The 12023-nt window shown below is 41.2% G+C and overlaps 1 protein-coding gene across 2 annotated transcripts; it reads right to left on the reverse strand.

The window, feature by feature from the left end:
* Positions 1 to 1173: 1173 nt before the first annotated feature.
* KPNA2 (karyopherin subunit alpha 2) lies at positions 1174 to 10885 on the reverse strand. Of its 2 annotated transcripts, XM_044449577.1 has the most exons (11): positions 10781 to 10885; positions 9634 to 9738; positions 9404 to 9544; positions 8781 to 8869; positions 7748 to 8016; positions 6589 to 6683; positions 6228 to 6491; positions 4034 to 4267; positions 3131 to 3313; positions 2103 to 2252; positions 1174 to 1723 (listed from the first exon to the last, which is right to left on the reverse strand). In XM_044449577.1, the coding sequence occupies exons 2-11, from the start codon at positions 9706 to 9708 to the stop codon at positions 1637 to 1639; spliced, it is 1587 nt and encodes a 528-aa protein (XP_044305512.1). In that variant the 5' UTR covers positions 9709 to 9738; positions 10781 to 10885; the 3' UTR covers positions 1174 to 1636. The 2 variants fall into 2 exon arrangements, with proteins under 2 accessions (XP_044305512.1, XP_044305513.1); XM_044449578.1 differs by lacking the exon at positions 2103 to 2252 and having other exon boundaries at positions 10781 to 10851.
* Between the last annotated feature and the right edge of the window lie 1138 nt (positions 10886 to 12023).

A 12023-nucleotide genomic window follows, 5' to 3' on the forward strand; every position in this document is an offset into this window, starting at 1 on the left:
GAGTACCTGCGCAAGACACCCACCCAGTCTGAGGTGGACAATGTCTTTGCTACTAGGCAACAGGATGTGCAACCTGTACATTTCTTACAGGATCAGCTGTCTCACTGAGAGATTGCCGCCACCACCATGCGATGCCTCATCCAGGACACCGTGACACTCGATGCCCAGGAGCCTGCAGACCTGATATTCTTGACAGGGATCGTGAACAATGGGCTTCTGCCCTCACTGAACCCCAAGTCCATGCAGGAGTAGATGCCCAGGCCCCCTGTCCTAATTGATTAACTCTAAGGCCCCACCAGGGCAAGGATAGAACTACCTTGTTCAGTAGATCCCAGCTTTTCCCCTTACAGTATTGAATGGACCCTTTCCTCAGTCATCGTGATTAGCGCTAGCTCCATTAGATGAACTACAGGATGTTGCCCACCTGATGACATCAACCTTGGTGCTCTGAGCCCTAAAGCTGTATGTAGACCAGATACCTTGACTTCTTAATTGTGGTGCAGGTGGGATATAGATAGCATAAACTGATGGACCAGTAGATCTCATGCTGTGGAAGTTGATTAGTGGTTGCTTGCTGGTTGTGCAGAGGAACAGTTGAGAGAAGCTTCCTTTAAGAAAAGGCACGTCCACCATTACTTTGCAAACAGGTGACAATACATCTGGGAAAGATGTTCCCAGGTTCAGGCCTAATGATGCCTCAATCCAATTGAAAATCAGTGACAAGACTTGAAAGTTACTGTTCATCAATGATCCCAACCCCATCCAATCTGCCACAGCTGGAGCAATTTTGTCAGGAATAGGAACATGGCAGAATCCCAATGCAGAGACTTACCCAAGACAAGTTGCAGGTGTAATTGCTGCCAAATGTGCTTCTGCCCAAGGAGCATGGTGTATATTTACACAAACAAGCAGCATACAATTAAATGAAAACTGTACAATAAAAATTTTGCAACTTGTGTTAAATACTTTTTCTACATCAAGTGATAACAATGTGAATTAAATCCATTTCAACTCCAGTTTATAACTCAACATGTTGAAGTCAGTGGGGTGAATAATTCTGCAAAACACTGCATATAGCTGTGGTTGTAAGATCAAGAACCGCATTGTTTCAAACAATCCAGTTTTTCAAATTAGAAAGCCTAATTATCTCCAGGGATGACATTACAATTTAGGTTATATTTAGATACCAGTTTATTAAGTTTGAACAAGTATTCTTTAAAATAATTGAGTCTTTACCATGAATGCAAAGTGAGCTCTTAGTGGCAGGAACTCCTTTGGGTGGCCAAAGGTTGTTATGCTACATAGCTTCAGCTCTGGAAGCCATTATGAATGTTCATCAGGCAGTTATCAAAAGATTAATAGCCCATGTTCTGTTTCAGTCTTTCAGATATAACAGACAGCCTAAATCTAATTTAAGTTGACTTACAGACCATTCAGAGATACAGAATTACAGGTATATAAAACAAAGACAAAAAGCACAGGCAAAGGAAGACATCTAGTTCACAGGGTATGTACTCTGCCTGTGAACTGTTCAAGTAGTTTCAGTTGCAACAAAGTGCTACTTCACATTTCACATAGAAAAGGGCAGTATAAAAGGACAGACAGGGAAGACAGGTTGAATGCTTTGACATAAAGTTCAGAAGTTGAAACCATCACTACTTTCCTGAATCTGGAAGGTGTATGCATCAGCACTAGATTCTGGAACAACATTCTCATCTTCTTCCTGTACAAATAGTAATGATTGAAAAAAAAGCTATAATTACAATGCTGAAACCCTGTAGTTGCAACCCATTGCACTGTTGAGACTGAAGAGTAAATGCCTGTTTGGTAACTTGCACTAACAAATTGTGTCAATGTTTTTAAAGTTCTGCCTTAAAGTTGCACAATGAGGGTACATGCCATCCATTTGTATCCCAATAGTTTTTTGTAGTACCACATTCAACAGACAGCAAGACCAACACAGACGTCTCGGTGATCTCCTACTTTGTGCGCATGTATGTGCACAGCAGGCATTAAGCCAAATGCCATGTACCTTGGTGTGGTACAGCTGTAGCCTTTTGCACAGCACCATGAACTCTACTGCACACACTGAACTTCCTCACCTCTGCTGAGAAGTACTTCTCAATCAGATTTGCAGCAGCCTTGTACACCTGTTCATTTTCATGGGATTGTAGAGCTTCAATTTTGTCTAAGCCACCACACTCTTCAATCATGATGCAAAGCTTTTCAGTCTCCTTTATTTTCTCAGCTGCCTAAAGAAATTAAGGAACAGGTTTCATAGAAATAGCCCCAATTAAGTATTGCAGAAGATGGTCCACAGATCAATCTTGATTCAAGATTTAGGCTGTAATCTAGTATGCACTTACCTGGAAGTTTACTGACACTATCTTCTAAGTAAATAGGCACAGGGTGGTGCTGTTAACCACAAGAGGCAATGTGGTAGAGTGGTTAAGAGCACCCAAGTCCTAGTTCTGCAATCTGGAATCTAGCGCCCACACAGTCATGGAGTCGGTTAGGTGACTTTGGGCCTGTTGCACTCTCAGCCAAACCTGCCTCGCAGGGCTGTTGTGGGGATAAGATTCTGAGCAGGAGGATATAAGCTGTTCTGAGTTCTTTAGAAAAAAGCAGAATATAAACCTAATAGAATAAATAAGCTAGATTGCACATTGCTGCTCCTGGAACTTTGGCATCCTTAGACTTTGAAAATCAGTACAGGTCAAATTTCAGATGGGACAAGGTTCTGGATTCTTTTACATTTGTAATGCATTTCTAAATAATCTAATTTTTAGTTTTATAACATCAGATAAACAGCCTGTGATCTTCCATAAACAGATGTATACATGATTACTGGGTAAGACATTTTATCCTTACAAATTACCAGAAATATTTGTCTGTGACCTGAAGTTAAGAACTTTATATTCTTCTTCCGTATTTGATTTTGTACTGTCATGACTGAAAAGCAATTTCAGCCTTTTGAAAAATGGTAAGGTTGACTGTGACTTCAGACAGATGATTTAACTTGAAGTTCAGCCAATAAAAAGCTGTGAGGTTCAATATTGTTAAAGCAGAATTATGCATTGAAAGCACAGCTGGAATTGACATCTTTGGACCATGTTTTCTGTCAACTTACCATAAAGATGTTAGTAATGGCATCCAGAATCACAAGGACAGTTTTGCCATCTTTAACCATCAGCAGGTTCAACAATGGTTCCAAAACCCCAGTCTGAACAAGGTATATGATCTGGCCGATGGTTCCACCACTTGTGTAGTTGGTCACAGCCCATACAGCTTCTTTTTGGGATTTGAAATCCCCCTGTTTTAAAAAAAGTAAAGGGATAGGAAAATAGCAATTTTGTAATTTGGAAACAGTCCAGGAAAAGACCTGGATGCTGAGGCCTAGTACAGGAAAGTTCATACATGTGAGAAATGGATGCAATGGTTGAGTGATATAACTGTATTCCTGAAATTCCAAAGGGCTTTCTAAATGAAAGTTTTATGCAAGAAATTTGAAAGCACCTAAGAGCCTCTTCTACAATATTGTGAAGATTTCTAGTTTCTTCTGGACGCAAGTAAGTAAGATATGTGCTGAGTTTCTTAGGATACAAGCAACTGACATTGTCATTCTCAGTTCCAATTTGTACATAAAAAAATCCTCAGCTATGTGGCTACTTAAAATAAATGGACATGCTCCTCAGTCCACTGAGTTATACCCTACTGAGGAGTATTCAGAGCAAAACTGGTCAGTGGTCATTCCTGCAAATGGCCCTGGTTCAATACACTTCATGTTCTTAAAGCAGTGGAAGTGACTTTAAAAAACATTAAAGTAAACAATTGTTTTGCTGCTACTTAACTGACAATTCAAAAATGATCGCTTGTTGCTATTTCTTAACACCATTTAATTTTGGAAGAATAAATGGTCATCTCAACAAGCAAACTTTTAACCATTTTTCTTATTTTAAATTCTTAAGACTTTACAGCTAAGCTTCACCTGAACCAGTAATGGCACAGTGAGGCAAAGAATATAGAGTTTTACCTTTTTCAAGATGCCAATAAGGTATGGGACAAGCCCATGATCCACAACCTTCTGGATCTGATCCTGTCGGCCAGCAGTGATGTTAGACATGGTCCAAGCTGCTTCTTTCTGGATGTTGTTTTTGTGGTGAGTAAGCAAGCTCGGAAAGACAGCAAGTGCTCCAGAGTCTATAACAATCTGTGTTTGTTCGTCAGTTCCTGTTACAATGTTTCCTATGGCCCTTAATGAAGGAGTCTGAAAAAAAAAAAAATGAGGGGATCAGTTGGTGTAAGGGTATGACCAAAAATGTACCAGAAATTTTTATCCCATAGTGTGCTTCAACAGAGTAAGCTCTTGCGGCATCTTCATAACGCATACTGATGAAACTATCCCATGAGTGAAGTGCTCTGTGCTTTACTCAGTCCTCTCATGCCATTACAGCAAGAGTGCCACTGCTACAATCAATTTGCACTTCTCATCCACCTGCCCCAGATTAGAGTGTCACTTTTGCAAACAATGAATATAGATCTCATTCTAGCGAGTGTCAAAAGAAACTCCAATGTGAACCCCTATGTGTTCTGTTAACCCTTTGGCTATTCTACTAGGGGACTGACTGCTCATGTATTGTAAGATGTCAGAAGTACTCAGAAGGAAAATTAAAAGGATGTTTCAGTTACAACTATCAGGAGCAGAAGATATCCTCCTCCCCTAGAGGATCACATTCCTCCTTAAGCCTTCCTCAGTGAATTAGTACTTTGAATAAGTATCATGGGCACAGACAAATCCACTCAGAGCTGGTCCTGTTAAAAATATTCTACTTTTCTTCAAATTCTTCTCATGGATCTTAGTAAGCATGCTGCTGGCTTATAGGCTTCTGTAATGCAGAGTTCTCAATTACAGATGAAGAGAAGCAGATTACTTAGCAGCAAATACTAAACAGTTTGAATGAATTACTGTATGAAATAAAAGCTGAAAGCAAGCCAGCTCCAGACCAGTTGAAGTGCATTTGCTTTACACAGTGTTTCAGTTTCAATCCCAGCATACAGACAATCAAAAAGATGCCTTATATCATGTAAAATGATTCCCATTGACAACAACTCATCGCTAGGATAAGACCAACACTAGCAGTCAAAAGATTGGGGAAAAAGTTTTGCCTTCTTTGCTGCTCTTCTAAAAGAAATCAAGGAGCCAGCTGTGAGACATCTAATCTGGTGAAAACAGACCTCCTCTGAATGTTATTTAGCCAGATGGCTGTTTGTCCTTGGAGTACTAGTGCTGTGGGTTCTCTTTATCAGGATGCTTTTTTCCCTTGATTTTGTTCAATACTCATTAAATATTGCTGGATTTTAATAGACTTGTATCTATATTTCTCATATCTTCCAGGAACTTAAACAGTCATTTTAAGTGGCTCAGTTCAATTTATTGTAGAAAAGTGGCATAAATATACCCAGTAAGCTCCTCAGTCCTATCACCACCATTCACTATTCTCTGATATCCCGTTTTCTACTCAGGTCTCTTTTCCCCTCCAACCAGTTCCTCCCATTTGCTCTTTGGTAACATTCTGTCCTCTACCATTCTCTTGAATCCATCACAACATACAGTAAGCATTGTACATGTTTGCTTTTTTCAGATTTCTCCTATAACAGACAAGAGTGGAATGCTAAAAAGTGCCAATTGCTCAAGGCAGGGGAAGCAAAAGCCACCAGGGAGGTACGCCTACTGCTTTCCACAAAGATCATGGCAAGAGAGACCACCTGACTTCATTCACTGGCAAGCAAAGAGCAGCTGTTCAAATGCTTCAGTTTATCTTCTCAACTCCTTTTTTTAAATCTATCTGGCCGTAAATCTCAGGCCAGGGACTCTATTTTTGCAACATTTAGATAGGTGATTTCCAAATGCTACATAAAAATGCCTGTGTTACTGCTGACATGTACACAGGGAAATAGGTTGCCTTGATGGGACACAATTATTTTCCATTACTTTAGCAATATAATGGAACCATCATTTACACTACTTCAACATATTAGAAGTATTTCTAGCTAGAGAACATTACATCAAAACTCAACAGCAAAAGCTGCATATTTCCTGGGAAACCTGCTCTTTTATTTAAATATAGCTATGCATGCAAAGCCTACAACTAGGATCCAATTGGAACCACTCACATTAAGGATTTTTACCACTGCTTAACCTACATTCGTGTTTGTAGCCATCTTACCATTATTGGAATTTCTCCACATCCCAGGAGCTTCACTAGCTGAGGCACTAGCCCAGATTTTACTACTATTTCAATTCTGTCGTTTGAGCCATCAGTCAAGTAAGAAATAGCCCAGCATGTGTCTGCCAAAACCTCATGGTCATGGTGATGCAGTAGGCGAACTAACGTAGGAAGGATCTGCTCAACAGCTTCTATGGGTGGTGCAGGGTTCTTGTTACGACAAAGGTTTGACAAGGTCCAAGTTACATTACGCAAGTAGCCAACCTGAAAGCAAGTCAGGAAAAAGATTTAATAATGCCGTTATTGCATTAATCTGGCAATTTTAGTGTCACAGTTGCTGCAGCAATGCTCACAGACTTACAGCTATAGAAGAGAGATCAGGAACAGCAAGCAGGGCCAGAAGTGGGTCAAGTGCACCATATTTAATAACTAAGTCCCTGTAGGCAGAACCGTCACCTGAAGACAGAGATTGAGGTAAGACTGTCAGACACAAACCAGGAAATTCAGTTCTACTTCATGGTAGGAATACTAAAACAGGACAACTAAAGTATTCCCTCAAGAACTGCAAACATGGAACAATTGTCATGGAAAGCCACTTCAGGCATTGGGAAAAGAAGAGGGTTGCAGCAATCCAGTGTATGTTCAACTGAATGGTACAACTAAAGTCTCTACCAGCACCCCCCTCAGCCAAACCACACACCATTTATGGACAATTGCTATCAAATGCCACCATGTGGAGATACTTTCTCAGCATCAATACAACTGCACAAATGAATCAGGCCATGTAAAGTAGCATAGCCAGTCAAACCATACCATCCGCTCATCTTCGGGTGCTACAGTTTAGAATCAGGCTGTTAAGCAGCCTGTTGAAGAACAGAAACATGCTTGCCAACTGCAGCCTGAGCCTTTGGAGCATGTTCAGTACCAGTGACTGACATAATTTTATCCATTAGATTTATATTCTGCTTTTTCCTTACAATAAGCTCATTCATTAATGCACACAAATTCTCTTCCTCCTGTTCCCAATTTTATTCCCACAACTCCTACCCTGTGAGGTATACTGGGTTGAGAGTGTGTAACCAGTCCAAAGTCATTGCATGGCCAAGCAGGGATTAGGAGCCAGACAGCCCGAGTCTTAGACATGCACTCTTAACCACTATACCACAATGGGTCATCACACATTTAAGACTCCTACAAAATTCAGAACTTAAAATTTGTTTAACACTGAGAATACTGTATTCAGGCCTCAAAGCTGTGGCTGTTGGTATATAGGAAAGTCTCCCCCAACCTGGTGCCTTCCAGATGTGTTGAACTACTTCCCACCACATGGGCCCAGCAAGCAGGGTCATTGGTAAAGGATTACATTCCTTTAAGTATTACCAACAGTGCAGTTATCCGTGGAAAATAAAGCCCATAAGAGAACAAGTAGTGTTTCCAGTTTCAATTACACCTCTTTGCTTTGCATGCCCATTTCTTGCAAGAGGTAAGTGCCCATATGAAGTTCAGTTGCATTGGCATACCTGCAATATTTCCTAAAGCCCACACAGCTTGCTCACTGATGTGGTTATGGGGAGAAGCCAGCAGACAAATAAAAGCAGGGATTGCACCACCATCTACTACAGCTTTCGTCTGTTCTGATGTGCCAGAGGCAATATTGGTCAGTGCCCAAGCAGATTCAAACTGAATAGGGCTGCAATCTGTATTTCCCAGGAAGGACACAAACTTTGAAATCAAGCCTGCTCTGATTATTTGGTCTATTGGAGGCTGCTTTTCTCGGGATAGCAGTTTCCTATAAGGAAAGAGAGAACAAGTAAATTTTGTGTATTGTTATAGACAGAATCTTCAGATAAATAGTACACTACCCACTATGACTGGGTTTTTAAATCTCAGTTCCATGGCATGCATCAACATCAAACACTGCATCTAGGAAAGATGGCTAACATGCTTTCTTCTGTCAGCTCCTGCACATGGGACTTCAGCCTTAAAACTCAAATGACAATATTATAGATAAGATTGGTGCACCCATTTCTGATGTACATACACCTGGATTGAAGCTTCCAAAAACTACTTGCAAACAAATGCAGAGCTGCTGTAAATGTGAGCCCTTCAGATTATTCACAGACAGTGGTTTTGGAAAGATGAAGTCTCTCGTTATCTCACAGAGTGAAGTAGGGTATAATGCTGATGTTTTAGCAATAAAAGTTATTTTCAGTGCTACCATTACCTATGCTAAGCATTTGGAAATGAGCAGGCAATGAGTTGAAATTTACTTATACATTCTCCAATGTATGTTCTGTCTTGTGCTATACCTAAATTATAGACATTTTGTTCTAATGTACACATACTTTTTGTTGGAAGACAAGACATAACAAGTACTAGGTATGTCGGAACAAGGAAGTAGTTTGTCTTCAGTACTGAAAATTTTGTAAAGTTCTTAGCTATGTATTCACACTGATCTAAATGAAGCCTCAAATTGTATTCAGTATCTTGCTCTCAGGCACTAGCTCAATGACATACAATTTACAAGGAACAGTATAGCCTCTGAAGGGTTACCTGGCTGCCTGTGTAGCTTGCAGCTGTACTTCTGCATTATTGCTATTGATTCCTTTAACAATGTCATCAATGGACCAGTGGACAGTGACCTATAAGAGAATTGAAGACATATATACTTATGTTAAGCTTCTTTAACAATTGCTAATCCTTGATCAACATCACTGGTGAACTACAATCACATCTACACAACTGTTTCATATTGGGCTGTACCTCCTTTGTTATGCCTATATGGAGATGAAAATGAAATGGCTTCCAGCAAAGACAATATTGAACTTTGTTTTATCTTTAACATTCTAAGAAATACAGGCCAAAGGTTTGCTACTGTACACTCCCAAAACTGAAACTATGCATTTCCCTGTGCTGCTTAAGAGGGAGTTTAGCTTAGTAGTAAAACAGATATTTCACAGGCAAAAGATCTTGAATTCATTTCCTAGCACCTCCAAGCTGAGGTGTGTCAAAGACTCCTGCCTTGAAATGCCACTACCCATCAGTGGAGAGTAGAGCTAGATGGACCCAACATCTGATTCAGCAACTGGCAACATCCTGTTATATGGACTTATTCATGTGCCTAACCAGGCACATGAATAGTCAGACCAAATGCTTCTGAACTCCACAGAACTTACCTGATTGCTTCTATTGTTTTCCTGCAGAGGAGAAGTGGCATCATCAGGGAAAGTGCCAACATTTCTCCTTTTAAGCATCTGTTCATCTTTTTTGGCTTTCCTCAGTTCCACATTGACTTCTATCCGTCGCCGCCTCATTTCCTGATAAAACACATTTGAAAAACAAAAATGACAATTACAGATGGCAAAGTGACAAAACTGCAGTTGCATTCAACCAGTAAGTTACTCACATTGGAATCCTTTCCCTTATTCTTGAATCTATTCAGACGGGCAGCTGTTCCACCAGCATTCTCATTGACAGACATTGTTATCTTGATGTGGATAAGTTCCTGAATCTAGAAACAAATTTCACTGTTAGTCATTAAGGTTCTGAGTTATAACAATAGCAAGACCTCACAGTTCAAGGACAGGAACTGCCTTTCATTTAACTCAAATGCCAACATTTCCCAAGGAGAGAATAAAAAGAATGGAGCCAAGTAGCAATCCCAGACATGCACAGCACAAACGTTTGCATGTTTAGGCAGAAAGGGGGCCTACACTCCCAGAATGTCCCAACCAGCTATGCTACTTGGGGCATTTCAGGAGTTGCCGGCCTTTTTTTCTGCCTAATTTTGTACAGCACTGCACCCTAAGTCCCGCTGACTGGAAGGTTCCAAATCCCAGGTAATTGTATCCCTAGCCTTGGGAACCTTCAAAACGACTTAATGCTCCTTCATCGGACAAGACTGACGGAGCATTATGGCAGTAACTCAGTTTCAAGTATTCCTTTCTTTGAGAGAGAAAAGACCACAAGAATCACCGAGACTTTAACACAAAGAAACCGTGCTACGGTCAAGGAGCTTTGACGGTCCATCCCGACGCACCCGAAAAGAGCGTTTTTTCAGCGCCCGGGGCCTAAATGCTCGTGCCTCTCAGTATTCACGCTCGTTAAAACGACAGCTCTTCCTGAAGTTGCTTATTAGGAAGCTCGGCGAGGTAATAGCGCTTCACGCCGAAGAAGAACGCAGCGAGCCACGCATGATTCCTCCCTTTCGTTCCGTTTCTTACATATCTTTTCCACCAGCCGCCTTTAAAGCGCCCACGAATCAAGTTTTCTGGTCGCTCCAGCTCCCTTCCCCCACGCTTCTGCGAAACAAAACTACACTGCCAAACCGCCTCGCTCGCTCACTGAACTAGTCGGCTCTGAAGCAAGCAAGCAAGCAAGCAAATGGAGAGAAAAGGGGACATGGAAAAGGACATTAAAGAAAAAAGCGTAGAACCTGAACCTTCCTGGAAAGCCCTTTAAGTCTTCACCAGCCCTCGCCAGAGCACAGTCAACACGCCTCACGCCCCCCCCCCGCCACTTTCCACCGCTGCAGGCCTTCAGCGCGCCCCCACCTGCAAGAGCACTCAGCGCCGCTCCGTCTCTATAGCGCCAGACTCCGAAACGAACAAGCCGCCCGCACAGCCAGCGCCCAAACACGTTGCTGCTGCTGTTAAGACTCCTACGCTCCCTCCGCCCCCGCGAGGTGTGATTTAAACTTTCAACGCCTTCGCTCTCTCATTGGTGAATTCGAGTCAAAGCAAAACTCTCATTGGTCAGTTTGAAAAAATAATCACCTCAGACCTCGCGCTTCTGACTGGGACTAGGAAGGAGCCTGATGCTCCGAAGTTCTCGCGATGGTTGTATACAACGTCCACGTGCGAGGGTTCCGGGGACCTTCGAACTACATATCCCTGTATACAATGCGGCTCTTTGGGCGGCAAGCGTTGTAAAACTATACGTCCCAGCATTCAATGCTTTAATTTGAATCTACATTTGGTTTTCTAAAAAGCAACCCTTTTGTATTATTGTAGTAGTCACAGAGAATCTTTGGGAAATATGAGAGCTAAAGCTCGGCTGAATAATTCGTGGGACTCAAAGTTAAAAATGCTATCCGCTAGCATGCAACTGTGGGTCGCTGAGCAGCTGTTAACACCTCCTATATTTTTTCACTCTCAGACAAGCAGTAAAGATTTTTCAAACCATTGAGCACAAGGTGGGAAGAGAGAAGGTGGGATAGAAAATTAGCAAGAGTAACCAAATAATTGCTGTCATCGCTCTGCAATGCAAATTGGCAGCACTATTTAAGGGTGCTGTTCCCAGGTTATTTTATAGAGTTCTACCACCTTTCCTCTGCAATAAAAGTGCTTTCCTTACTGAGGATTACCACTAGGTCACACAGGTCTGTGGACAGCTCACTCTGACTAACTGGTAACTGAGTGCTAGGGCAACATAGCACCAAGTCAAGTAATTAAGAATTTCAAAGAAACTTTATCGGGGGGGGGGGGGGGGAGTTGGCTGAAGCATGTTGGGAGTTGAAGGATACAAACACAATAGGATTGTAGTCTTAAATACTCTTTATAAATACTAATTACTTAATAAATACTAAGTAAAGCCATTTGAACTTAAATGAATCATATTTCTCTTTAAGTATGCAGAAATTTGGGTTTTGTTTTGTTTTTGTTTTTGTTTTTTTTGAGAAAGTACTGTCTGTTCTGTACATTAACATCAGATTCTATTTGCCTTGATTTAAATCTTGGCTAAAACTTGTCTTCCAAGTAAGATTGGCTTAAAAAATAATACTAGGTTTACTGACCA

This window comes from Varanus komodoensis, unplaced genomic scaffold (genome assembly GCF_004798865.1).
Source record: "Varanus komodoensis strain SLA01 unplaced genomic scaffold, ASM479886v1 scaffold59_1, whole genome shotgun sequence".
In the NCBI taxonomy this organism is placed as follows: domain Eukaryota; kingdom Metazoa; phylum Chordata; class Lepidosauria; order Squamata; family Varanidae; genus Varanus; species Varanus komodoensis.

What these genes read in the sequence shown, in the direction of transcription:
- KPNA2 (XM_044449577.1), bottom strand. Translation starts at nt 9,708, where the DNA reads ATGTCTGTCAATGAGAATGCTGGTGGAACAGCTGCCCGTCTGAATAGA. An exon ending in TTATTGGCATCTTGAAAAAG is followed by an intron (nt 3,314 to 4,033) that starts GTAAAACTCTAT and finishes TTTTTAAAACAG; the next exon opens with GGGGATTTCAAATCCCAAAA. An exon ending in AGAAGTACTTCTCAGCAGAG is followed by an intron (nt 1,724 to 2,102) that starts GTGAGGAAGTTC and finishes CTATTTGTACAG; the next exon opens with GAAGAAGATGAGAATGTTGT.